At 45.1% G+C, this 25,078-nt stretch overlaps 1 protein-coding gene across 2 annotated transcripts in view; it reads left to right on the top strand.

The window, feature by feature from the left end:
- EPHA6 (EPH receptor A6) overlaps nucleotides 1-25,078 on the top strand; it is a 1,434,803-nt gene that overhangs the window by 99,978 nt on the left and 1,309,747 nt on the right. For both annotated transcript variants that reach the window (XM_073668175.1, XM_073668176.1), the window contains exon 2: nucleotides 23,270-23,334. In XM_073668175.1, the coding sequence (XP_073524276.1) occupies nucleotides 23,270-23,334 (65 nt within the window). The remainder of the gene's footprint in view (nucleotides 1-23,269; nucleotides 23,335-25,078) is intronic.

The following is a 25,078-nucleotide window of genomic DNA, read 5'->3' as shown; positions in this document are numbered from 1 at the left end:
GCTCTTACCGTAAAGAACCCCTTCCTATGCTGGTGCTGAAACCTTTTCTCTTCCAGTCTTAGTGAATGCCCTCTTGTTACCGTAATATCCCTCCTTTTGAACAAATCCCGGGCAAGATCTCTATACTGTCCCCTAACATATTTGTACACATTTATTATGTCCCCCCTCAACCTTCTCTTTTCCAGGCTGAATAGTCCTAGTTTTGCCAACCTCTCTGGGTATTGCAGTCCCTCCATTCCCCTTATTAATTTTGTTGCCCTCCTTTCTACCTTTTCAAGCTCGTTTATATCCTTTCTATATATTGGGGCCCATAACTGAGCACAGTATTCCAAGTGTGGTCTGACCAGAGCTTTGTACAGTGGAAGAACAATGTTCTCATCCTTTGCAGCTATACCTCTTCTGATACATCCCATTACCCTGTTTGCCCTTACAGCAGCGGCCTGACTTTGGGCACTCCAATTTAGTTTGCTATCAATCAAGATGCCCAAGTCCTTCTCCATCTCTGAATTCCCCAATGATTTCCCATTCAGTGAGTACTGGTGACTTCCATTTTTCCTTCCCATATGTATGACCTTACATTTCTCCTCGTTAAACCTCATTTGCCATTTAATGCTCCACCTACCCAGCTTATCCAAATCCCTCTGTAGGTCTGCACTGTCCTCTTTTGTATTAATTGCTTTACATAACTTTGTGTCATCTGCAAATATTGATATTTTACTATTTATCCCGTTGACTATGTCATTAATAAAGATATTAAATAACATTGGGCCTAGTACAGACCCCTGTGATACCCCACTAGTGACGCTTACCCAATCTGAGTATATTCCATTTATAACCACCCTCTGCCTTCTATCCTTTAGCCAGTTAGCTACCCACTTGCAGACATTTTCCCCCAGCCCCATCATTCTCATTTTGTATACCAACCTATTATGTGGCACGCTATCGAACACTTTTGAGAAGTCGAGATACACGACATCCACTGGTTCCCCCTGATCTACTCGAGAGCTAACCTCCTCGTAGAAGTCAATCAGGTTTGTTTGGCAGGAGCGATTCCTCATGAATCCATGTTGGTTCGGGATTAAAAGATTATTAGCATCAAGATGCTCCGTAATTGCCTCTTTAATGAAGCTTTCAAAAATTTTGCCCACAACGGACGTCAGACTCACCGGCCGATAGTTTCCGGTGTCACTTTTCGCTCCCTTTTTGAATATTGGCACTACATTCGCCTGTCGCCAATCAAGTGGTACAGACCCAGTCTCAACAGAGTCCTTAAATATAAGATATAACGGTCTGTCTATCACATTACTTAGTTCCCTTAGTACCCGTGGGTGTATGCCATCAGGTCCTGGTGATTTGTTTATTTTAATCTTACTGAGGCGTTTCTGTACCCCAGCTTGGGTTAGATTAGTCATACTTAGTGGAGGATTAAGCTTGTCCCTTCTCATTTCTCCTGTTAGTTCTATTAACTTTGTGAAAGTTGTCGAAAAAAAATTATTTAATAGATTAGCTTTATCCTCATCTTTCTCTATGATTTTGCCTTCCTCACTTTTTATCGGTCCAATATTATCCGATTTAATCCTTTTACTATTTATATACGTAAAGAACAGTTTGGGATTTGATCTACTTTCCCTAGCAATACGTCTCTCTGTTTCCTCCTTCGCTATTTTTATTTGTTTTTTACATGTTCTCGTTTTTTCCTTGTAACACATTAGTGCCTCCTTGCTGTTTTCCTGTTTTAATCTCTTGAATGCCTCTTTTTTGCTATTTAACGCCCCTTTTATGTTCTTGCTCAACCATATTGGTTTCCTCTTATTTCTGGCCCTTTTATTTCCATACGGTATATACCTCTCGCACTGAGTATTCAGAATTCTTTTGAAGGTTTCCCATTTACTATTCGTATTCCATTGATTAAGTACTTTGTCCCAGTCAATAAGTTGAAGGTTTTCTATCAGCTGATCAAACTTCGCCCTCCTAAAGTTTAATGTTTTTGTTGTTCCCTTATTGATAACCCTACTGAAGGGCATTTTGAAGTCGATAATATTATGATCGCTATTACCTAGGTGCCCCCCTATCTGTACCTCAGTTATTCTATCAGGCCTATTAGGAAGCTGCCTCTGCGCTATAAAATATGAACAAGTTTTAACAAGTGTTTTTCTCGTTAAAAAGTGCATCTTATAGTTCGACAAATATGGTATATGTCATTCACATATATCTCCAATTCCAATTTAATCCACTTCAGGCTAAAAAAAACTAAACAAAAAACAAATATAAAAACGTATTGTTAAATCACCAGAAAAGCGATAAAACTATTGCTATATAAACTTATATAATGAGTCTTAGTAAGTGCAACAATATTGAATACTCACAAACACTACTTAATCAAGAAAATTACAGGCAAATGGGGATCATACTAAGAAAATTTGCTCACCAAGATCTCTCCCTGTGCTATTTTGTAAAACATAGACTACCATGATGGGCAATTGACCTTATGTTCCTTCCTCAGGGGTTTGATGATTTTCATTATTAGAACATCTATTTTGCATTCCATAGTAAACTTTTGTTCTTACGTTATAAAAATAAGCAAATAAGCAGAGAACAAGACATGCTCTAAAAAGTTTTTAATAAAATGGCCATTAAAAAGCCCTTTTTGAGCTCATCCTGATCTATTACCTGACTTGCATGGGGAATATTATTTTTATAGTTTCATAGTTTTTAAGGTTGAAGGTAGACATAAGTCTATCAAGTTCAACCTATTGCCTAACATGTAATTCCAGAGGAAGGCAAAAATTCCCAGGACGCAGATGCTAATTGCCCCAAATTAAGGGAAAAATATGGCGATCAGAGTAATTTCCTGGGTCAATTTCCCATCACAGAAGCTAGTACACATAACGTGTAATATTATCTTTCAAGAAAGGAAACCAGGCCCTTCTTGCACTTGTTTAGTAAAATGACCATGGCAACATCATCTGGTTGCAAGTTCCATAATCTCACTGCTCTTACAGTAAAGAGTCTGCACCTGTGATTATGATTAAACTTTCCTTCCTCTAGATGTAGAGGTTGCTCCCTTGTCACTGTTTCAACCCTAGGTGTAAAAAGATTGTTAGAAAGATTTCTGTACTGTCCCTGCTTATATGTCGCGGTTCCACCCCTCACTGTGTCTGGGATACATTTACTGACAGCTCAGCCGTCCAATCCTGTACAGGGGCATGCTGGAACTGTCAGTACAGTGATTGACAGCTCAACTATCCAATCTGGTACAGGGGCGTGCAATATCTGTCAGTGTGGTGATTGACAGCTTGGCTGTCCAATCTGAGACTGGGAGACACTGGCTTTCTTCAGGTGTTCCAGTTGAATCCCAGTTGAATGCCTGGCTACTTAACTGAGCTGTTTCCCCCAGATCTCTGCCAGACCTACATTCAGCTAGTGTGTGGTTTGTTCTCTGTGCCTTTAGTTCTGTTTATTGATCTTCTGTTGCCTGACCTTGGAACTTGTTCTGACCATCTGTCTGTTTAACCCCTTCTGCCCTGATCTGCTTTCCTCCTGGTATTCTGATCTACAGAACGTTATCTGACTACGCTTTTGCCTCTTCCCTCTGTTTATGATGTACCCTACTTCCTTTGACTTCGGACCCCTTGACTATCCCATCTCACGGCCTGGCCGTGAAAAGTGACTCAGCGTCACATTACGTCTGGCCCATACGTTTTTCTTTTTCGGCTGTATGGAAACTGTTCACAAGCTCTGTGACCAGAAGGCAAATTTGAAGCTGATGACTCAGGATCTGGCTAAGGAATGCCAGAGTCTGGAGTCATCACTATATTAGCTGCAGGGTCAGATAACTAATATAATGAAAACCTCTGATAGCCCTTCACTGCCGGCAGTCGATGTGACGTCAGTACTAGTGTTGAGCGAGCACTAAAATGCTCGGGTGCTCGAAGTTCGGGCCGAGCTCACCGTGATACTCGGGTGCTCGACCCGAGCAGCGAGCCCAATGTTAGTCTATGGGAGACCCGAGCATTTTTGCGGCGGCACCCCCGGCAGTCTGTAGAAAGCCTAAAAAGTGCCCAAAACGATAGTGACAGTGCTCAAATGACATGGGGACAGCATGGGGATCGCCCCAGGAAGCATTTCTGACCCCCAGGTCACTGCTGTCAACAAAGTGGTCAGAGGTATTAAGCCACTTTTACAGGCTCACAATAAAACGTTCAAAAACGAAACTGAAACTGCTTTCCTGTGAAATACGTTAAGGAACATCCTTTCCAGGGTAAAGACTTGTGTATAAGGTAAAATAAATAACCAAAAACAAAAATACTCCTCCACACCTTGGGCTATGTTCACAAGTAACATTTTTTATGAGTTTTTGCACTTTTGCATTGCTTTCAACCGTGACAAATGCATTCACCGGGAAATGTCATTTTAACATTTTACAACCTTATCTGGCCATGTGCTGTGTGACACATGCATACAGTGCTGAAAAGACATGGAAACAGCATGGGGAAGACCCATGGAAGCATCTCTGACACCCAGGTCACTGCCTAAAAGTGTGCCCATCATAAGTGATCCTTGCCGCATCAGAAGATGCACACTTGCAACTATTCCCGTGCAAGTCCTTGTCCCAGGGCAGTGTTCAATTGTACCTCCCCCATTCCTTGCAATGCAAGCGCAAGTATGCAGCCTGCCACCCACCCACCCGCAGGCTGCAATACCATACTGCTTGCTTGCACTTGAAATTGGGCCTTTTAGGCATGTGGAGGCAGAATCTGGCCACCATGTCATGGCTGCGTCGGCGGCCTGGTATCCATACTCAGTCCCCAGCCGCCTGGCGGTCGGGTGTCCACGCTTGGTCCCCAGCCGCCAGGGGCGGCCGGGTGTCTATACTTGGTCCCCAGCTGCCTGAGGGCGGCCGAGTGTCTATAAACGGTCCCCAGCCGCCCCTATTTGAAAGACAGCCTAAACACAAACACGTGGACAAGTGAATGTAGCCAGGGATGGTCCATCTCACTGACGCCTTCACACTGGGTTAATATTGTGGAAGCCAGGACAGAGTTGGACACTGGGATGCAACACGTCCTCCAGACATAGAGGATTGCAGGTCCTGGGTCAATCAGGCTTCAACACAAAGTTCAGAAGGTAGACAGCAGCAGTGGTCGGCCTCCTACACAACGAGTAAATTATTCATGATCATAAGGCCATCCATCTCCTTAGCTTTCTGTTCCTTGGAATGCAAGCGCATGTATGTAGCAGCGGCTAGGCCTGAGGTGGTCAGCGTTTTGGCACATATCCTACCTCCTCCGAGGATTGCTGGATGTTTTCCTGCTACTATCCCAGTTCTATGACTCTCGTTAAAACAAAGCTTCAGGTGATGGATGATGGATGAGGTGGTGGCAAGGAGAAAGAGCAGGAGGAACAGGGACCATTCACATCAATATCAGGCCAGTCAACAACACGTCTTGTAGGATATGTTTCTGTGCCAAAAGGAGCGGTTCAGCTACACAGTTATAGGGCATACAGTGAGTGCAATGCCTACCAAAAATTTCGAGGCACTCCAATGCCCCTTGGAAGTGACATGGAGGTCAGAGGGCCTTAACTAAACCGTTTTTTCCATTTATAGCAACTGGGTCTCCTGTGCACTGTGGGCCTAAGCAGTGAATGGTAGGCTTTCCAAAAATTATGAGTAACTGCAATGTCCCTTGAAACAGACGTGGATTACTGCGGACTAAAAATCTTCTACCCATTATTGGGGAGTGGGTCTGAGTTAATTAAAAACAACATTTCAATGCCCCTTGGAAGAGCTGTGGAGTTCAGAGTGCTTTAAAAAGACGGTTTTAATGCCCCTTGGAAAAGACGTGGAGGTTACAGTAGATTTTTCATTTTTACGAATCAATTTGTGAAGCACCTGGGGGTTCCAAGTGCTCACTATGCATCTATAAAGGTGCCTTGGGGGGTCTAGTTTCCAAAATGGGGTCACTTGTGGGGGAGCTCCAAAGTTTGGGCACACAGGGGCTCTCCAAACACAACATGGCGTCCGCTAATTATTCAAGCAAATTTTACAATCAAAAAGTCAAATGGCGCTCCTTCCCTTCCGAGCCCTGCCGTGCGCCCAAACAGTGTTTTTTCCCCAAATATTGGGTATCTTTGTGCCCAGGGGAAATTGCACAACAAATTTTGCGGTCCATTTTTTCTTGTTACCCCTGTGAAAATTAAAAAAATTGGGTCTAAAGTAACATTTTTGTGAAAAAAGTTAAAAGTTCATTTTTTTCTTCCACATTCAAAAAAATTCCTGTGAAGCACCTGAAGGGTTAATAAAGTTCTTGAATGTGGTTTTGAGCACCTTGAGGGGTGCAGTTTTTAGAATGGTGTCACTTTTGGGTATTTTCTGTCATAAAGACCTCTCCAAGTGACTTCAAATGTGATGTGGTCCCTAAAAAAATGTTTTTGTAAATTTTGTTGGAAAAATGAGAAATCGCTGGTCAACTTTTAACCCTTATAGCTCCCTAACAAAAAAAAATTTTGGTTCCAAAATTGTGCTGATGTAAAGTAGACATGTGGGAAATGTTATTTATTAACTCTTTTGTGTGACATATCGCTCTGATTTCAGGGCTTAAAAATTCAAAGTTTGAAAATTGCAAAATTTTCTAAATTTTCGCCAAATTTCCGTTTTTTTCACAAATAAACGTAAGTGATATCGAAGAAATTTTTACACAATCATGAAGTACAATATGTCACGAAAAAATAATCTCAGAATCAGGGGGATCCGTTGAAGCGTTCCAGAGTAATTACCTCATAAAGTGACAGTGGTCAGAATTGTAAAAATTGGCCCGGTCATTAACGTGCAAACCACCCGCGGGGCTTAAGGGGTTAAAAACATTATTTCCATTATTGGGGAGTGGGTCTCCCATATTCTTTGCCTATGCCTTCCAAGCAAAAGCTGCCAAAAATTAGGATGGAGTAACTTGCAATGCTGGCAACACGGACCACAGTCACCCTGGTGATATAGTGGTGGTGGAGGCTGAGGATAAGGAGAAGAGCAAAATACAGCCGAAATGAGGAAGCGTATACCCATGTGTGGGTGTGAAGCGGTGCATGGGAATACACCTCCCGAAACAACACAGTGGATTTGACTTTATGTTACTCTGCTGTCATTTGGTGGTGATGAGAATTCTGGCCCAATCCAGCCCTTGTTCATTTTGATAAGGGTCAGCTTGTCAGCATTGTTAGTTGACAGGCGAGTGCGCTTATCAGTTATAATCAGCGGCACTAAAAACACGCTCCGATAACACGCTAGCGGCAGGGCAGGCCAGGACCTCCAAGGCGTACAGAGCGAATTCATTCCAAGTGTCCAGCTTGGATACCCAATAATTAAAAGGCACAGAGGAATCACAGAGGATGCTGGTACGGTCAGCAAGGTACTCCCTCACCATCTTTTGAAACTTTCCACTCCTTGTGAGAGTACCCCGCGCCTCAGGGCCTGTAAGCTGGGCGGGTCTCAGAAAACTGTCCCGGAACATTGACAGTGCTCTCCTGCCTCTGCTGGATTGGAATTGCGTCTCTCTCGCCTGTACGCCTTGGTTGGTCAACGAACTGTGACCTCTGCCGCTAGCGTGTTCACATGGGAATTTTTTTTAACAGTTCTGCAGCAAGGGCCTTCTGGTACTGCCCCATTTTTATAGACCTCTCCACCTCAGGAATAAGAGAGTGAAAGTTCTCCATGTAGCGGGGATCTAAAAGTGTCACCAACCAGTAATGACTGTCACCCAACATTTTGACAATGCGAGGGTCACGGTTAAGGCAGCGTAACATAAAGTCAGCCATGCGTGCCAGACTGGTAACGGGCAAGACTTCCGTGTCCACACCAAGATGACAACCATGCTCTCCTCCTCCTCCTCCTACCCCCTGTCCTCAGGCCACCCACGCTGAACCGACGGTATGACAGTTGTACAGGTACTACCGTCTACAGCGCATGATACCAGCTCCTGTTCTTCCTCCTCCTCTCCCTCATTGTCCCCCAATGCACCTTGGGAAGAGATGAGGCTGGGCTGTGTGTAATCGCCTGCTACGGCTTCTTGATCCATCTCATCATACTCTGGCTGCAATGCCTCCTCTTTAATTCTCTGCAGAGAGTGTTGCAAAAGACAGACAAGTGGGATGATGACGCTAATGATGGCGTCATCGCCACTCACCATCTTGGTGGACTCCTCAAAGTTTGTCAGGAGAGTACATATGTCAGACATCCAGGTCCACTCCTGAGGTCTTATGTGTGGAGTCTGACCTGAATATCAACGGCCTTGTTGCAGCTGGTACTCCACAACTGCTCTCTTCTCACAAATCCTTTGCAACATGTGGAGGGTAGAGTTCCAACGTGTGGGGACATCACACACCATTCGGTGTGCCGGAAGCTGCAAATGCTGCTGCAACACAGCAAGGGCGGCGGAAGCTGTAGCCGACTTCTGAAAATGAGCTGACAGGCGGCGTACTTTGACGAGCAGATCTGGCAACTCGGGGTAAGATTTAAGAAACCGCTGAACCACGAGGTTAAGCACATGAGCCAGGCATGGTACGTGTGTGATCTCGCCTCGCCTCAGAGCCGCCACCAGGTTACGGTCATTGTCACACATGACCATGCCTGGATGTAGGTTCCGCGGTCTCAGCCACAGATCTGCCTGGTCTTTCACAGCTGTCCACAACTCACAAGCAGTGTGAGGTTTCTCACCTAAGCTTATGAGTTTCAGCACAGCCTGTTGCCGCTTGGCTGAGGCAGTACTGCAGTGCTTCCAGCTTGTAACTGATGTGGTGATATCTGAGATGGAGGCTGAACATGAGGAGGAGAAGGACGAGGATGATGCACAGGAGCTGTACACTGTGGGGGCAATTCTGACTGACATAGGGCCCGCAATCCTCGGTGTGGGGAGGATGTGTTCCATCCCAAGGTCTGACTGGGTCCCGGCTTCCACTATGTTTACCCAGTGTGCCTTCAGGGAGATGTACCGTCCCTGGCCACAAGCACTTGTCCACGTGTCTGTTGTGTAACATCCCTGACGGCGTGTTTGCATCTCTTACCATCTCCCACTATGCAAGACCGCAATCTTACCTTTCAGGGCAGGCTGCACACTTTTGCTCCAGTACCTGCTGTTTGTATGTCTCTTGTCTGCTGGCTTAGGGCGTCGGCGCTGTTGCTTTCTGATTCTTAAAGCTACAGTGTGCGCAGTCCTAATGCTTCCCCAGCCTTTTGCTGTGAGTCACTGGATACTTAAACCCCCTCCACCCAGTAGGAGGGGCCTGAGCAACACTTTCCTTCAGTTGTGCCTTGCAACTGAGGTGCCAGGTCCTGTACTGTATTTTGTCTGTTTTTGCCACCCTGGGGGCTGATTACCCAGGCCTGTTACCTGTACATTTGAGTCCTAGTCTGATTCCGCCACCCTGGGGGCTGTATACCCAGGGCCGTTATCTGTTTCTGTGACTTCTAGTCTGTTTCCGCCACCCTGGGGACTGAGTTCCCAGGCTCGTTCCTGTATCTTGTTCCTGGTTCAGTTCCTGTCTGAACAGTGTCTTAGTCCATTACTTGTTTGTCTCTATGTCCGTACCTTCCCTTTTCCTGCAGTTTCTGAACCTGCACCTAACTCCAACTCATTGTCTCTGTACTTCTGTTTGTGAGTTTAGTGTCCACTCGCTACTTCATTGTAAGTACCTTGTGTGTATATGGTTCTGCTTGTCCCTCTTCCCTGCCTTCATATCTACCTCCTGTGCTCTAACTATCTTCTTGTATTTTCCAGTCTGTTCCATGTGAACAGAGCCCTGTCCTGTCTGCCTGCTCCTTTTGCTCTCTTCTGCTCCGCTTGCTCACCGCACCGGCGGTTTCGCTGTGCTCTGCTTGCTCATTGAACCTGCAGTTTCGCTGTGCTCTGCTTGCTCACTGCACCTGCGGTTTCGCTCTGCTTGTTCACCGCACCTGTGGTTTCACTCTGCTTGCTCACCGCACCTGCGGTTTCGCTCTGCTCTGCTTGCTCACCGCACCTGCGGTTCCGCTCTGCTCTGCTTGCTCACCCCACCTGCGGTTCCGCTTTTCTTGCTCACCGCACCTGCGGTTTCGCTTCGCTTTGCTTGCTCACCGCACCTGCGGTTTCGCTCTGCTCTGCTTGCTCACCGCACCTGCAGTTCCGCTCTGCTTTCTCACCACACCTGTGGTTCCGCTCTGCTCTGCTTGCTCACTGCACCTGTGGTTTCGCTCTGCTCCGCTTGTCCACCGCACCTGCGGCTTCGCTCTGCTCCGCTTGTCCACCGCACCTGCTGTTCTGCTCTGCTTGTCCACCGCATCTGCGGCTTCGCTCTGCTCAGCTTGTCCACCGCACCTGTGGTTCTGCTCTGCTTGTCCACCGCACCTGCGACTCTGTTCCTGTATCCCAGTCTGTACTGGTCCCTATCCAGCCTGCTCTCCTACCTGCTAGTATCTGCCTGTCTGCACGCCAGCCTTGCATGCCAGTACCCCCCTGTCTGCATACCAGCCGTGCCTGCCAGTACCCACCTGTCTGCATACCAGCCGTGCCTGCCAATACCCACCTGTCTGCATGCCAGCCTAACCTGCCTGTTCCTGCATTCCCCGGTGTGGGTCAACAGCTGTGACCGGGGTCTGACCTGGAGTAGCACCTGGTCCCTCTGCTCGGTACCTCCCTGGTTCACGGAGTCGACTGAGCCGCCGTGCGACCTTGGTCAGACCGGTTTGATACTTAGTAACGCCCCTCCAGGCACTCCTCGGTTCATGGTCCAGTGGGATCACTAATCACGCTCACGCCAGTCTGTCCGGGTGTGTGCGTAACACGTTGTCAGGTGGACTCTCCCAGTAACTGCGTTGTTAAGGGCACAGCAGATGTTTTGGGACACGTGCTTGTGTAGTGCGGGGATGGCACACCGGGCAAAATAGTGTCGGCTGGGGACCGAGTACCGAGGGACGGCCATCGCCATAAGGTTGCGGAAGGATTCCATCTCCACCAGCCTAAAAGGCAGCATTTCCAACGCAAGCAGTCGTGAAATGTGCGAATTTAGGACTGTGGCCTGTGGGGCGTTGGCTGCGAATTTGTGCTTTTATTCAAACCTCTCGGATATGGACAATTGAACACTGCGGTGGGACGTGGACGTGGACGTTGATGCTGTTTCTTGAGAAACTGCCATAACAAGTGAAGACTGAGAGGAGGGGGCATCTTTGCATGCAGTATGGACAGGGGATTGCCTTGCACGCACAACAGGGGGTTCTCTTACACGCACAACAGCTGAAGAAGCAGTGGTGACACCTGCTGACACTGGTCGTGGACCCTGGGGTTCGCCACACAAAGTCGGGTGCTTTGCTGACATGTGCCTGATCATGCTGGTTGTGGTCAGGCTGGTAGTTTTGTCACCCCTGCTGATGCTGGCCTGGCAGGTGGTAATAGCCTTTTTGGGGTTATCAGCAGAGTCTTTAAAAAATTTCCAGACTCTGGAAGACCTACCGGTTGTACTGGCAACATCCCTTGTGTTGGTGTTATGGGGAACGGTTGTCCGCCTTCTGTCTGCGGCCACCACACTGCTTCTTCCTGCCTGTTGGGGTACTCTGCCTCCCTCCCCCTGTGTGCTGCTGGCCTGGCTCTGCGTGTCCTCCTGCCACGTTGGGTCAGTTACTAGATCATCCACCACCTCCTCCTCTTTCACTTTCGCACCACGGTCCTCCTCCTCAATTTGTGGCAATTGTGTCTCGTCATCGTCCACCTCTTGTGACAAATTGCCAGAGTCGCCTTCCTGTGGCCATGGCTGTTCAAATATTTGGCCATCGGTACATGGGATCTCCTCTTCCACCACTTCAAGCAGAGCAGGTGAGGGGCACAAATATGGAAATAGACCAGTGAACAGCTCTTCAGAGTGTCCAAGTGTGGGATCAGTTGCTGTCTGACGACACTCGGCATGGTGGGAGGAAGGAGCATCAGGGTGAGGAGGAGTATGCAGTCGAGACTCACGGCTACTAACACTTGACTGTGTGGAAGACAGACCGGAGGTGGTGGTGCCCAGGTGACTGGAAGTATTATCTGCTATCCAATTAATAACCTGTTCACACTGATCAGTTCGCAATAGTGGTGCTGTTGTGTGCTTCCTAGTAATTCGGTCAAGAACTGGGAGCGAGAAGATGTGGCTGTTTGTTGTGGCACATTTTCACCTTGGCCACGGCCCCATCCTCTGCACGCACCATCACCAGAATGTCCAGTTCCACGTCCCTTGCCACGCGCCTTGCCCATTGTAAATGAAGTAAAATAGCTTACACTCGCGCTATCAATATCAAAAGGGTAATAAAAAGGAGATTTGAACCGTGGAAGAGGAAAACCACAGTTCTAGTTCTCTGGCCTACACCAGACTCTTTTAAACAGATATATTGGTGTCTGAACAGTCAGTGAGACACTGAAAATGTTTTTTTTTATGCAAAAAAAGACAAAAAAGTGGATAATACAGAGATTTGAACCGTGGAACTGCAAAACCACAGTTATAATTTCCTTGTGTATACCAGACTTGTTAAAATAGATATATTGGTGTCTGAACAGTCAGCGACACACTCAAACTGTTTTTTTTTATGGAAAAAAGGCAAGCAGGTTGATAACACCCAGATTTGAACCGTGGAAGAGGAAAACCACAGTTCTAGTTCTCTGGCCTACATCAGACTCTCTTAAACAGATATATTGGTGTCTGAATAGTCAGTGAGACACTGAAAATGTTTTTTTTATGCAAAAAAGACAAAAAAGTGGATAATACAGAGATTTGAACCGTGGAGCTGCAAAACCACAGTTATAATTTCCTGGTGTATACCAGACTTGTTAAAATAGATACAGTTAGGTCCATATATATTTGGACAGAGACAACATTTTTCTAAATTTGGTTCTAGACATTACCACAATGAATTTTAAACAAAACAATTCAGATGCAGTTGAAGTTCAGACTTTCAGCTTTCATTTGAGGGTATCCACATCAAAATTGGATGAAGGGTTTAGGAGTTTCAGCTCCTTAACATGTGCCACCCTGTTTTTAAAGGGACCAAAAGTAATTGGACAGATTAAATAGTTGTAAATAAAATGTTCATTTATAGTACTTGGTTGAAAACCCTTTGCTGGCAATGACTGCCTGAAGTCTTGAACTCATGGACATCACCAGACGCTGTGTTTCCTCCTTTTTGATGCTCTGCCAGGCCTTCACTGTGGAGGGTTTTCAGTTGCTGTTTGTTTGTGGGCCTTTCTGTCTGAAGTTTAGTCTTTAACAAGTGAAATGCATGCTCAATTGGGTTGAGATCAGGTGACTGACTTGGCCATTCAAGAATATTCCACTTCTTTGCTTTAATAAACTCCTGGGTTATGTTTTGGGTCATTGTCCATCTGTAGTATGAAACGACGACCAATCAGTTTGGCTGCATTTGTCTGGATCTGAGCATACAGTATGGCTCTGAATACATCATAATTCATTCGGCTGCTTCTGTCCTGTGTCACATCATCAATAAACACTAGTGACCCAGTGCCACTGGCAGCCATGCATGCCCAAGCCATCACACTGCCTCCGCCGTGTTTTACAGATGATGTGGTATGCTTTAGATCATGAGCTGTACCACGCCATCACCATACTTTTCTCTTTCCATCATTCTGGTAGAGGTTGATCTTGGTTTCATCTGTCCAAAGAATATTCTTCCAGAACTGTGCTGGCTTTTTTAGATGTTTTTTAGCAAAGTCCAGTCTAGCCTTTTTATTCTTGATGCTTATGAGTTGCTTGCACCGTGCAGTGAACCCTCTGTATTTACTTTCATGCAGTCTTCTCTTTATGGTAGATTTGGATATTGATACGCCTACCTCCTGGAGAGTGTTGTTCACTTGGTTGGCTGTTGTGAAGGGGTTTCTCTTCACCATGGAGATTATTCTGTGATCATCCACCACTGTTGTCTTCCGTGGGCACCCAGGTCTTTTTGCATTGATGAGTTCACCAGTGCTTTCTTTCTTTCTAAGGATGTACCAAACTGTAGATTTTGCCACTCCTCTAATATTATAGCAATTTCTCAGATGTTTTTTTTTCTGTTTTTGCAGCTTAAGGATGGCTTGTTTCACCTGCATGGAGGGCTCCTTTGACCGCATGTTTACTTCACAGCAAAACCTTCCAAATGCAAGCACCACACCTCAAATCAACTCCAGGCCTTTTATCTGCTTAATTGAGAATGACATAATGAAGGGATTGCCCACACCTGTCCATGAACTAGCCTTGGATTCAATTGTCCAATTACTTTTGGTCCCTTTAAAAACAGGGTGGCACATGTTAAGGAGCTGAAACTCCTAAACCCTTCATCCAATTTTAATGTGGATACCCTCAAATGAAAGCTGAAAGTCTGAACTTCAACTACATCTGATTTGTTTTGTTTAAAATTCATTGTGGTAATGTCTAGAACCAAAATTAGAAAAATGTTGTCTCTGTCCAAATATATATGGACCTAACTGTATATTGATGTCTGAACAGTCAGCGACACACTCAAACTGTTTTATGGAACAAAGGCAAGCAGGTTGATAATACCCAGATTTGAACCGTGGAAGAGGAAAAACACAGTTCTAGTTCTCTGGCCCACACCAGACTCTTTTAAACAGATATATTTGTGTCTGAACACTCACAGACACACTCAATTTTTTTTTTTTTTTTTTTGGGGGGGGGGGGGGGGTGGGAATACCAAAAGGTTAATAAGACTGGTATTTGTACAGTCTGACTGAGGAAAAACAAAGCAAAACAGGATTTAGATGAAAAGAAAAGGATTTTTCCTGGCCCCTGAGACCTGGGGCTAAGTCTAGAAATTTGACCAGCAGGAGCACACAGGACTGTAATGCAGTGTTTGTTGGTGTAACCACTGCGTCTCCTATACAGCCTGCCTGCCTGCCTGATATCTGGGATGGATATTAGTCCTGAGAAGGACTGTTTGTTTGATTTGGCAGGTCTAGAGACCCTACACTAACTATTTTGCAGAATAAATCTCTCCCTAGCTCTGCAGCACTGACCCTACACTGTCTGATCCGGAGCGACTGTGTCCAAGATGGCAGCGCCCAGTTTTAAATGCTCGAGGTGACGCTGTGCAGCCAGCCAATCACTGTAATGCCCACAAACAACATGGCTGCGGTATTACAGTGACTGGCTGGCAATCCCTGCATGTTCATTGGCTCTGTAAAGAGCGCCAAACGTGCAGGGCGGAGACCCGAGCTCCCGCCCGAGTAACCCGGAAATGCTCGGTGCTCGCCGAACATTCCGAGTAGTGAGATGCTCGGGCGAGTACAGAGCAGTGTCGAGCATGCTCGCTCAACACTAGTCAGTACCCATTAATGTACAGTTGATCTCTCCAGAACCTGTAACAGACCTCCCTGATAAATTTTCTGGAGTGAGAGACCAGTTTTGGGTCTTCAGGGAGAGCTGTAGGTTATTCTTTTTCCTGAGACCCCGATCGTCAGGGAAGGAGTTCCAGTGGGTGGGGATAATCATGTCCCTACTGCGAGGGGGTCCTCAGACCTGGGCATATTCCTTATCACCCCCAGCACCAGAACAGTTTTCTGTTGATACCTTATTTGACAGTTTAGGACTGATATATGACAAATCCGACAGGATCCTAGTCGCTGAGGCTAAGATCACAAACATAGCACAAGGGGGTCGCACAGCTGAGGACTACTGTACTGAGTTCTGGCAGTGGTCCCTGCAGTTCTGTGGAATGATGCAGCTCTCAGGTGTCTGTTCCACAAAGGCCTTCCTAAAACCCTTAAGGATGCCCTGGTCCTCCATGACGCTTCTTGTTCTCTGGAGGAGGCCCTGACCCAGGCCATACGAGTGGACCGTAGAATCCTTGAGAGACGTGATGAACAGTGTAACATACCTGGCGGCGTCCTTGCATAGTGGTCCATCTCCCACTGTGCAAGAGCGCGCACTTGATCTCCAGTCCAGACTGCCACTTTGGCTTCTTTCCATGTTGTCTGCTTTGCTTTGCTCTTGCTGCTTAGGGCGACGCCCGCTGAACTTCCTGTTTCTTGTAGCTGCTGCTGACACTCTCCTAATGCGTCCTCAGCCTATTGCTGTCTGTCACCTGGTATTTAACCCAGCTCCTCCTTGGAATCCTTGCCTGAGCATCTTGTTCTGTCAGTTGGCTTCTGGTCGCTGACATGCCAGGTCCTGTCTATGTTTCCTGCCTATCGGTTTCAGTTCCCGTGTCTGAACTGTGTCCTGTCTGTGCACTCTAGCCTGTTGTCTGTCCGCCTTCCTGGAGGCTGTATTTCCAGACCAGTCTGAACACGCTCTTAGCCTGTTCGTCTTGCTCTCTGGGGGCCGCATACCCAGACTCGCTCCTGTATTTGTTGCAGTACAGTTCCTCTCTGAACTGTCTCCTAACCTGCTTCCTGTTTTTTTCTATGTCCGTACCTTCCCTTTTTCCTGCTTTGTCTAAACCAGCACTTGGCTTTGCCTTGGCTCGTTCCTGTATTTTGTTGCAGTTCCTGTCTGAACTGTCTCCTTACCTTTTACCTGTTTCGTCTCTATATCCGTCCCTTCCCTTTTCCTGAGTTGTCTGAACCTGCACCTAACTCCTTCTCGTTGTCGCTGTACTTCCGTTTGTGAGTTGGAGTCCTCTCGCTACTTCTTTGTAAGTATCTAGTGTGTATCTGGTTCCGCCTTTCTTTCTGTTCCGTGTGAACAGAGCCCTATCCCCTTTGCTTTGTCTTTGTTTACCTCTTCGGCGATTTATCTCAGCCCTGTCCACCGCGTCTGTGGTTTTGCTCTGCTCAGCCTTGTCCACCGCGTCTGCGGTTTCGCTCTGCTCAGCCCTGTCCACCGCATCTGCGGTTTCGCTCTGCTCAGCCTTGTCCACCGCATCTGCGGTTTCGCTCTGCTCAGCCTTGTCCACCGCGTCTGCGGTTTCGCTCTGCTCAGCCTTGTCCACCGCGCCTGCGGTTTCGCTCTGCTCTGCCTTGTCCACCGCGTCTGCGGTTTCGCTCTGCTCAGCCTTGTCCACCGCGTCTGCGGTTTCGCTCTGCTCAGCCTTGTCCACCGCATCTGCGGTTTCGCTCTGCTTAGCCTTGTCCACCTCGTCTGCGGTTTCGCTTTGCTCAGCCCTGTCCACCGCGTCTGCAGTTTCGCTTTGCTCAGCCCTGTCCACCGCGGCTGCAGTTTCGCTTTGCTCAGCCTTGTCCACCGCGTCTGCGGTTTTGCTCTGCTCAGCCTTGTTTACCGCGTCTGCGGTTTTGCTCTGCTCAGCCTTGTTTACCGCGTCTGCGGTTTTGCTTTGCTCAGCCTTGTCCACCGCGTCTGCGGTTTTGCTTTGCTCAGCCTTGTCTACCGCCTCTGCGGTTTCGCTCTGCTCAGCCTTGTTTACCGCGTCTGCGGTTTTGCTCTGCTCAGCCTTGTCCACCGTGTCTGCGGTTCTGCTCTGCTCAGCCTTGTCTACCGCGTCTGCGGTTTTGCTCTGCTCCGCTTTGTCCACCGTGTCTGCGGTTTCGCTCTGCTCAGCCCTGTCTACCGCGTCTGCGGTTTCGCTCTGCTCAGCCTTGTCTACCGCACCTGCGGTTTCGCTTTACTCTGTTTGATTATCGCATCTGCGGCTCTGAACTCGTCTCCCAGTCTGTACTGGACCCTACCCAGCCTGCGCTCTAGCCTGCCTGTATTCCCCGGTGTGGGTCAACAGCCATGTCCGGAGTCTGACCTGGAGTAGACCCTGGTCCCTCTGCTCGGTTCCTCCCTTGGTCGGATCGAGCAGATACTTAGTTACGCCCCTCCAGGCACTCTCCGGTTCATGGCACAGTGGAACCACTAAACACGCACACGCCAGTCAGTCCGGGCGTGTGCATTACAAACAGCAGGCTGCCCATTATATTTCCCTGGAGGAAGGCCATTTACCGGAGGTGGAACCATTGGAGATCAGAGTTGCCCGTCTTGGTGTTGTTGAGAGAAGACGCAGACAAGATCTCGGACTCTGTATGTACTGTGGTCTCTCTGGACATTTTCTCAAGGATTGCCCTACTCGTCCTCAGGCTACCAAACCACCAGGAGAACATCTAAGTCTGGGTGACGGCCGAGGAGGTCACCCAGACTCCCAGGTACCTTTTTCTTCCTCCTCTAAGGTACTGATAAATACTGTGTTATCCTTCGAGAACCAGGTGTTATTAACATTGGCGTTCATCGACTGTGGGTCTGCTGCTAACTTCATTGATTCAGGACTGGTTCTGAAGTTAGGGTTAGGGACAGTTAGTTTAGAAAGACCCTTGCAAGTCTTCGCCCTTGACAAAACACCATTATACAGGAATTTGGTCAAGAAGGTTCTGGTGGATTTCACGTTTCTCTACTCTGAATCCCTCTCATGTTTTGTGTTGGATAATTTACCTGCTGGGTTGGTACTGGGGCTTCCATGGTTGCAGATTCGCAATCCTGTCATTGATTGGTGTCAGAGGGAGATTGATAAATGGGGCCTTAATTGTTGCAAGAAATGTCTAAAAACTGTACAAATATGCTCCGCTAGTCTGAAGGGTCTGCCGGGGTACCTGAAGGACTTCTGAGATGTGTTCTCGGAAAAAGAGGCGGAGATTCTACCTCCCCATCGTCCTTATGATTGTGCTATTGAGCTTATTCCTTGTGCCAAACTACCTAAATCTCGCCTTTACAATTTTTCCGGGCCTGAACGGGCCGCCATGTAAGAATATGTTAACGAAAGTTTAAGGAAATGTCATATCCGTCCTTCCTCCTCTCCAGTAACTGCCGTTTTTTTCTTCGTTAAAAAGAAAGATGGGGGTCTTCGACCTTGCCTCGATTTTTCGGGAACTAAACAAAATCGCGGTTAAAAATACGTACTCACTTCCACTCATCCCCGACCTATATAATCAGCTTCTGGGGGCCAGGGTATTCTCTAAACTTGATCTTAGAGGGGCTTACAATTTGATACGCATCCGGGAGGGTGATGAGTGGAAAACTGCTTTTTTAACGTCTGAGGGTCTGTTTGAAAACCTTGTCATGCCTTTTGGGTTATCCAATGCACCTGCTGTGTTTCAAAATTTTATGAATTATATTTTCTTTGATTGCATTGGAAGATATGTTGTAATTTATCTGGATGATATTCTAATTTTCTCGCCAGATTTGGACTCTCACCAGGAACATGTCTGGGCTGTGTTACAAAGGTTAAGGGAGAACTCTTTGTTTGCTAAATTGGAGAAATGTGTTTTTTCTGTTCAGGAAATTTCATTCTTGGGGTTCATCTTGTCTACAGAACGGCTTAAGATGGTCCTTGCGAAGGTACAGGCCATAATTTACTGGGTTCAGCCTCGTGATCTTAAGGGTTTACAACGTTTTCTGGTTTCGCCAACTATTATAGGAAATTTATCAAGGGGTTTTCTCAGATTGCTAAACCTCTTACTGACCTTACACGTAAGGGGGCAAATCTCATCATATGGTCATCGAGTGCTATCAAGGCCTTCGAAAAATTAAAAGAGTATTTCATGTCTGCCCCCATTCTGATCCAACCAGATCTCCAAGAACCATCCATTGTAGAGGTGGATGCTTTTGGAGGTCGGAGTAGGGGCGGTTTTGTCACAGGGCCCAAAACTCTGACTAACTTTTGTCCATGTGCCTTTTTGTCTAAGAAATTTTTGCCGGCGGAAAGAAATTATGATGTTGGGGATCGTGAGTTACTTGCTGTAAAATTAGCCTTTGAGGAATGGAGGCAGTTTTTGGAGGGGGCGGTTCATCCAGTTACTGTGGTCACTGATCACAAGAATCTAGCCTGCATTGAGTCAGCTAAAAGGTTAACTCCTAGACAAGCCAGATGGTCCTTGTTTTTCTCAAGGTTTAATTTTTCGATTACATTCAGACCGGGGTCTAAGAATGTGAAAGCTGGCTCATTATCTCATAGTCTCGATCCAGTTTCTCCTCCAGAACCTCCATCCTCCATTTGCTATTTGCCTGTCCTATTGTGCATTATGGAATTCTTGAATATTAGAAATTTTAGTCAACCGCAATACTTAATTCCTGCAGTACTCAGGGGTGTATTCCACCCGGGCCCAATGATTTTCTACTTTAGCGTTTTTTAGACGGTTCCATACTTCTTGCTGGGATAAGCTGGTGACATTGAAGGGAGAATTTATGATATCCCTGATCATATCATCTGTCATGGAATTTTCCAGAGTATATATTTTAGAGAACAAAGTGCTTAGTAGATTGGCCTTTGCTTCATCCTCCTCCAATAGTTCACGCAGATTATTTTTGATGTGCTCAATGCTATTGCCCCGACTTTTCCATACACAGGAATGCTCGATCTACTGAGCGCTCCTGTGTTATTTATGAGAAAACCGCTGCCAGACTTCTCTGGCGGCGACATCTCTTAAAGAACAAAAATCAGACATGTCAGATCCTTTCTGTTAGGCGCCACTGTACACATTATACTGCATCCCCCTCCACCTTGTCTAGTATTTTTGGTGAGTAGAGAGGTTTCTGAACATATACAGTGAGATTGCAGGCAGGAAAAATCGACGGCAGGCTGCTTGAAGCGAAGAAAGAGGCCACTTTTGCTGGTCAGATATATTAAAATATTTTTTATATGGTTAAATGTACTGAAGAACTAATTAATGCAAATACAATTATAACAATAGGTGCTTTATAGTGACATATAATGAACCCTTTTGGGCTTGTATGTACATTGTCATGTAGATAAATTTACATAAAAACGTAATGTTTTATATTGTGTAAAATATATTGTACACATATATTAATTAAACCATTTACTTTTGTAAAGTAATGTAAAAAATTACCTTCTTGATGTAAAATCCCAAGATATTAAAAGAACCTCTCTCTAGTAGCCAAAGGTAACCTCAGGGTTTCCAATCAGATCCCTGCATAAAGCAATAAGCCTACTGGGCTCCTTTTTATATAAAAGAGAAGGAACACAATCATTTGTATAGTTAAAAATTGCAATTAGCAGAGCTGCGAATATAATGGTATAATAGAAATTTAAGCAGTTTATTGTATTTAATTATTGCAATGATACAGGACAACTAAATTATAGTATTCTACCTATTACTCTGATAAGTTCTATTAGTCATAATGTACCACGAGTGATGACTAGGAAATTACATTTACCAGTGGGAACAGAAAAATCTGGAGGGATTGAATTTCAGAAACACTTTTATTTTCTTATTGTTTCCATTCAAAATGTCAAGGCTAATTAAAGGGGTTTTCCAGTCTCAGAGATTATGACATAAATCAGTTTGTTCCTTAATTGCTTCACCTTCTAAAACCTTGTATATACTACAAATTTCCTAGTAGTCATTATGGTATATAAAGTGGAAAAATTACTGGTATCTAAGAAGGAAATACTAAATTTAATAGAACTATAAAAAATGTGTCAAAACATATGGGTACTAGTGTTGAGCGAGCGTGCTCATTTAACCCTTTAAATGAGCACACTCGGGTGCTCGCCTAGTATTTGCGGCGTGCTCGGCATATAGGTTTGATCCGCCGTGGCTGCATGTGTCGTGGCTGATAGACAGCTGCGACCCATGCAGGGATTGCCTGTTTGTTAGGCAATCTCTGCATGTGTCGCAGCTGTCTAACAGCCGCTACACATGCAGCCGCGGCGGATCAAACCTATATGCCGAGCATGCCGCAAATACTCGGCGAGCACCAAGCATGCTCGTTTTAGGGGTTAAACGCGCATGCTCGCTCAGTACTAATGGGTAACCATTAAAATTCTGTTATCTAAACTATTAATAAAATGTGCTTACAAAAAATGCTTTCAGTGTTATTTTCCACAATCTCAATATTATTCTCAAAGCATAGTAAATGCATACTTATTGTTAATATACAGACCAAACGTAAAGAAAAAGTTTCTTCATCTCTGCATCCGGCTTTCAGTCATGGAGATGCGGGTAGTGCGGCTTCAGTCACTGGTCAGTACATAGTGAGAAGCAGCTGCAACTGTTACCATGCCCCAGCACTGACTGACAAGACGATTCAGCACTGATTCACTCTAGAGCCTGCTGTCAGTGAGTGCTGGAGCATGGTTACAGCCACCACTCACTTTGTACTGAGCGATGACTAAAACCGTGTCGGCGGGACCTCAATGACTGAAAGCTGGAGGTTGCCAGGAGGATTGTAGTTCATTTCCTCCTGATAGCCAAACGTTCAGTGTGGGCGCTGGGCAGCTTCAGAATGCTATTAACCTGCAGATTAACCCCATATCTGCAGATTAATAGCATTTTTTCACATAACATGTTCACCTTAAGCTTATCTGTTTAGTGTTTGAAATACACTTTTCTTCTGTACAATGTATAGTTCTGTAAACCATTCTGCCTGAAAGATTTTACCTTCTGCTATGTACCTCAACATAGCTACCTGTGAATTATCATATAATTGATCTATTAGCTGATTTCCAACAGAGAACAACAGTCCTGTACTTCACTCTGCTCTGCGTGCACAACAGAGCTTGTAATAACTAGGCACTGCAAACTTGAATTAAGCAGGGCTGAGCTGTTTTTTTTTTATGCCTGCTGCTGACAGAACAATGGAGAAAAACGGTTAATGCTTTGTTGATGCATATGGCAGAGGATTATCTTTTACCATATGTACCACCAAAATGTTATTTACAGTTTCACACCACTGATTGGTCAACAGTAGACAGCAAGCACAGCACTGTTCTGCTTTTGTGAGCTCTGCACTGCTTTGTTGTGCAGAACAAAATTCAGGACTGTTGATTTTTGTTGGAAACCAGCTAACAGATCAAGGATGTAAAAGCACAGCGGCAGCTATGCAGTTGTAGATGGCTGAAGATAACACTGGGCAAACAAACTACTGTACTGGGTCATACAGTTTCACAAAGAATAGAGGGGACTATAAAAGTAGAATACACTCTGTATCACTGGTGGAGGCATAGCCGAGCTGTGCTGGAAGGCAACATATGCACATGCTGCACATCCTCAGCCCGGAGCAGAGGAATTACATCAGGATGAATCCAATGGCAACTGCAGGATAAATAGAGCCTAGAGGAGCATCCTTAGGGGGGTGATATGTGTAAAATGGGTCAGATTTAACAATGAGTTTTATTTGCAAAAATAAATAACTATGTATGTGCATTATTATACACATTATGATTTGGGAAAAAAATTATTTCAGCTTTTGTATAGTCTACAGTTATATGTAAACTGCAAAAATGAAGACTAAAGATGAACATATTTCATTAATATTTTATGAAGTAAATGGATGCAATATAGCAATATATTCTTTTTTTTTCTTTCAGTTGTCCTTCTTGACACTACAACAGCTATTGGAGAACTCGGATGGAAGACTTATCCATTAAATGGGGTAAGGAAGCCTTCTTATTTTTAACTATAAAGGTTTCTATTTGGATTTACAAACAAGATCCTTTTCATTTAATTGTACTATGGCTTATCTAAATGGCTGCTTTATGGCTGTGTGAAAATGCTGTATATTTAGTGACACAGATGGATTAGATCTCATCCTGGGAGATCAAAGATGTCTGAGTTTCAGTTGTTAAATTTGTTCTATTTATTTTTATTACTGATCAATTCTCCTGATGTCTGCATGTAGGAAAATAAAACATATGTTCTTGACAAAAAACAACAACTTTCTAATGAGATAAAACGCATAAGTGAGCTGGACTGTTACATATCCGCATAATGTTTATGGCAAACTGCGAACCTATACTGTAGCTTCATCTGGAAACTTGCAGTATATCATATATGTCAAAAGTATGACTAGATTGGCCTAAAATTTCCCATATGCTGTTGTAGGTTATCTCTTGTATATTATTCTCCAGCAGGATAGCCAACTTGACTTTTTATTTTATATGGACAACTAATGAAAAAATCACGAATGAACAATATTTTTTATGGACACATTGGAAAACTATAATAAAGCATAATTAAATTCTGATAGGAAGACATTATCTGCATTCACTGTAAACTGTAGAATGAATAATATGAATCTTACTATCAGGATTTCGTTGACATGAAAAAACCCAATTGGACTTTGAATGCTATCAGCGACCAACCAGTTTTAATATAATTTTCCTCAAGTATGAAAATGATATATACATTCCAACCTTAACCAAGTTTCCCGTTCTTTCTCCAAGATTAATGAAAAGTAGTGAGATTACTTGTTAATCGCTATATAATTAGGGGAGTTTCATTAAACCAAGGTATGCTGAGATAGAGGTGTGCAGTCAGTTTATAGTTGCCTATATAGAATATTGCCTTGTCACTCACCCATATGTATGAAGTGAAGGCTTAGATTTTCAAAACAACATTGAATTTGCATCTTTCGGTGGATGCATCCATTTAATGCACTGGGATTTTTTCTTTCCTTTCATCCTCCTTTTCTCAGTGCAGTTGTATGATTCATTCTCGTTTGCAGGATGTTTCTGTTATTTAAGCACTATTGAGGGTTACACCAATGTTGTAATAGCAATTTCATCTCACAGTTGGTGTTTTCCCAACCCCTACGGAGCTGGAACACTGGCTCTGCCATAGTCCAGAAATGGAAAGAGAATGGAAAGGAGTCCAGCTCAATGAACAGGTTCTTCTTTATTCAGATAAAATTCTTGCAAAGGACATCTAACATCCGATTCGTCACGAGAAAACAATCGCAGCATGCCGCGAGTGCCTCCGCAAATCGGACCTTGCGCATCTATACAAGATTTCATCCGAGTGCAATTCGATGTACGCTCACAGAAACAATGGAGAAGATGGAGAAATTAAGTTTTCCATCTTCTCCACTCCTGTGATAGGATTCTCGCATGCGAGAGAATCGGATCACACAATCATGACACTCGACTGAACTCTGACAGAGTTTGAGCCAAGTGTTATTCGCTTAATCAGCCCAATTCTCTCACATGAGGGAACATACGGCTGTCAGACAAGAGCCAAACAGATTAGGAGATGTTTACCTCTTTACAGTATTTTTAGGCTGTGTGCCCACGTAGCATTTTTCAAGCGTATATGCTGCGGAATTTCCGCAGCGTAAACGCTTGAAAAACGCATGTATATCCGCACCCCATGGTCCCCAATGGCATTCCGCAATGTCAATG

This window comes from Phyllobates terribilis, unplaced genomic scaffold (assembly GCF_046119375.1).
Source record: "Phyllobates terribilis strain yellow unplaced genomic scaffold, ASM4611937v1 Scaffold_2__4_contigs__length_985480577, whole genome shotgun sequence".
NCBI lineage: Eukaryota > Metazoa > Chordata > Amphibia > Anura > Dendrobatidae > Phyllobates > Phyllobates terribilis.
The sequence above is the reverse complement of the archived record's forward strand: the minus strand, read 5'-3'. Positions and strand labels throughout refer to the sequence as shown.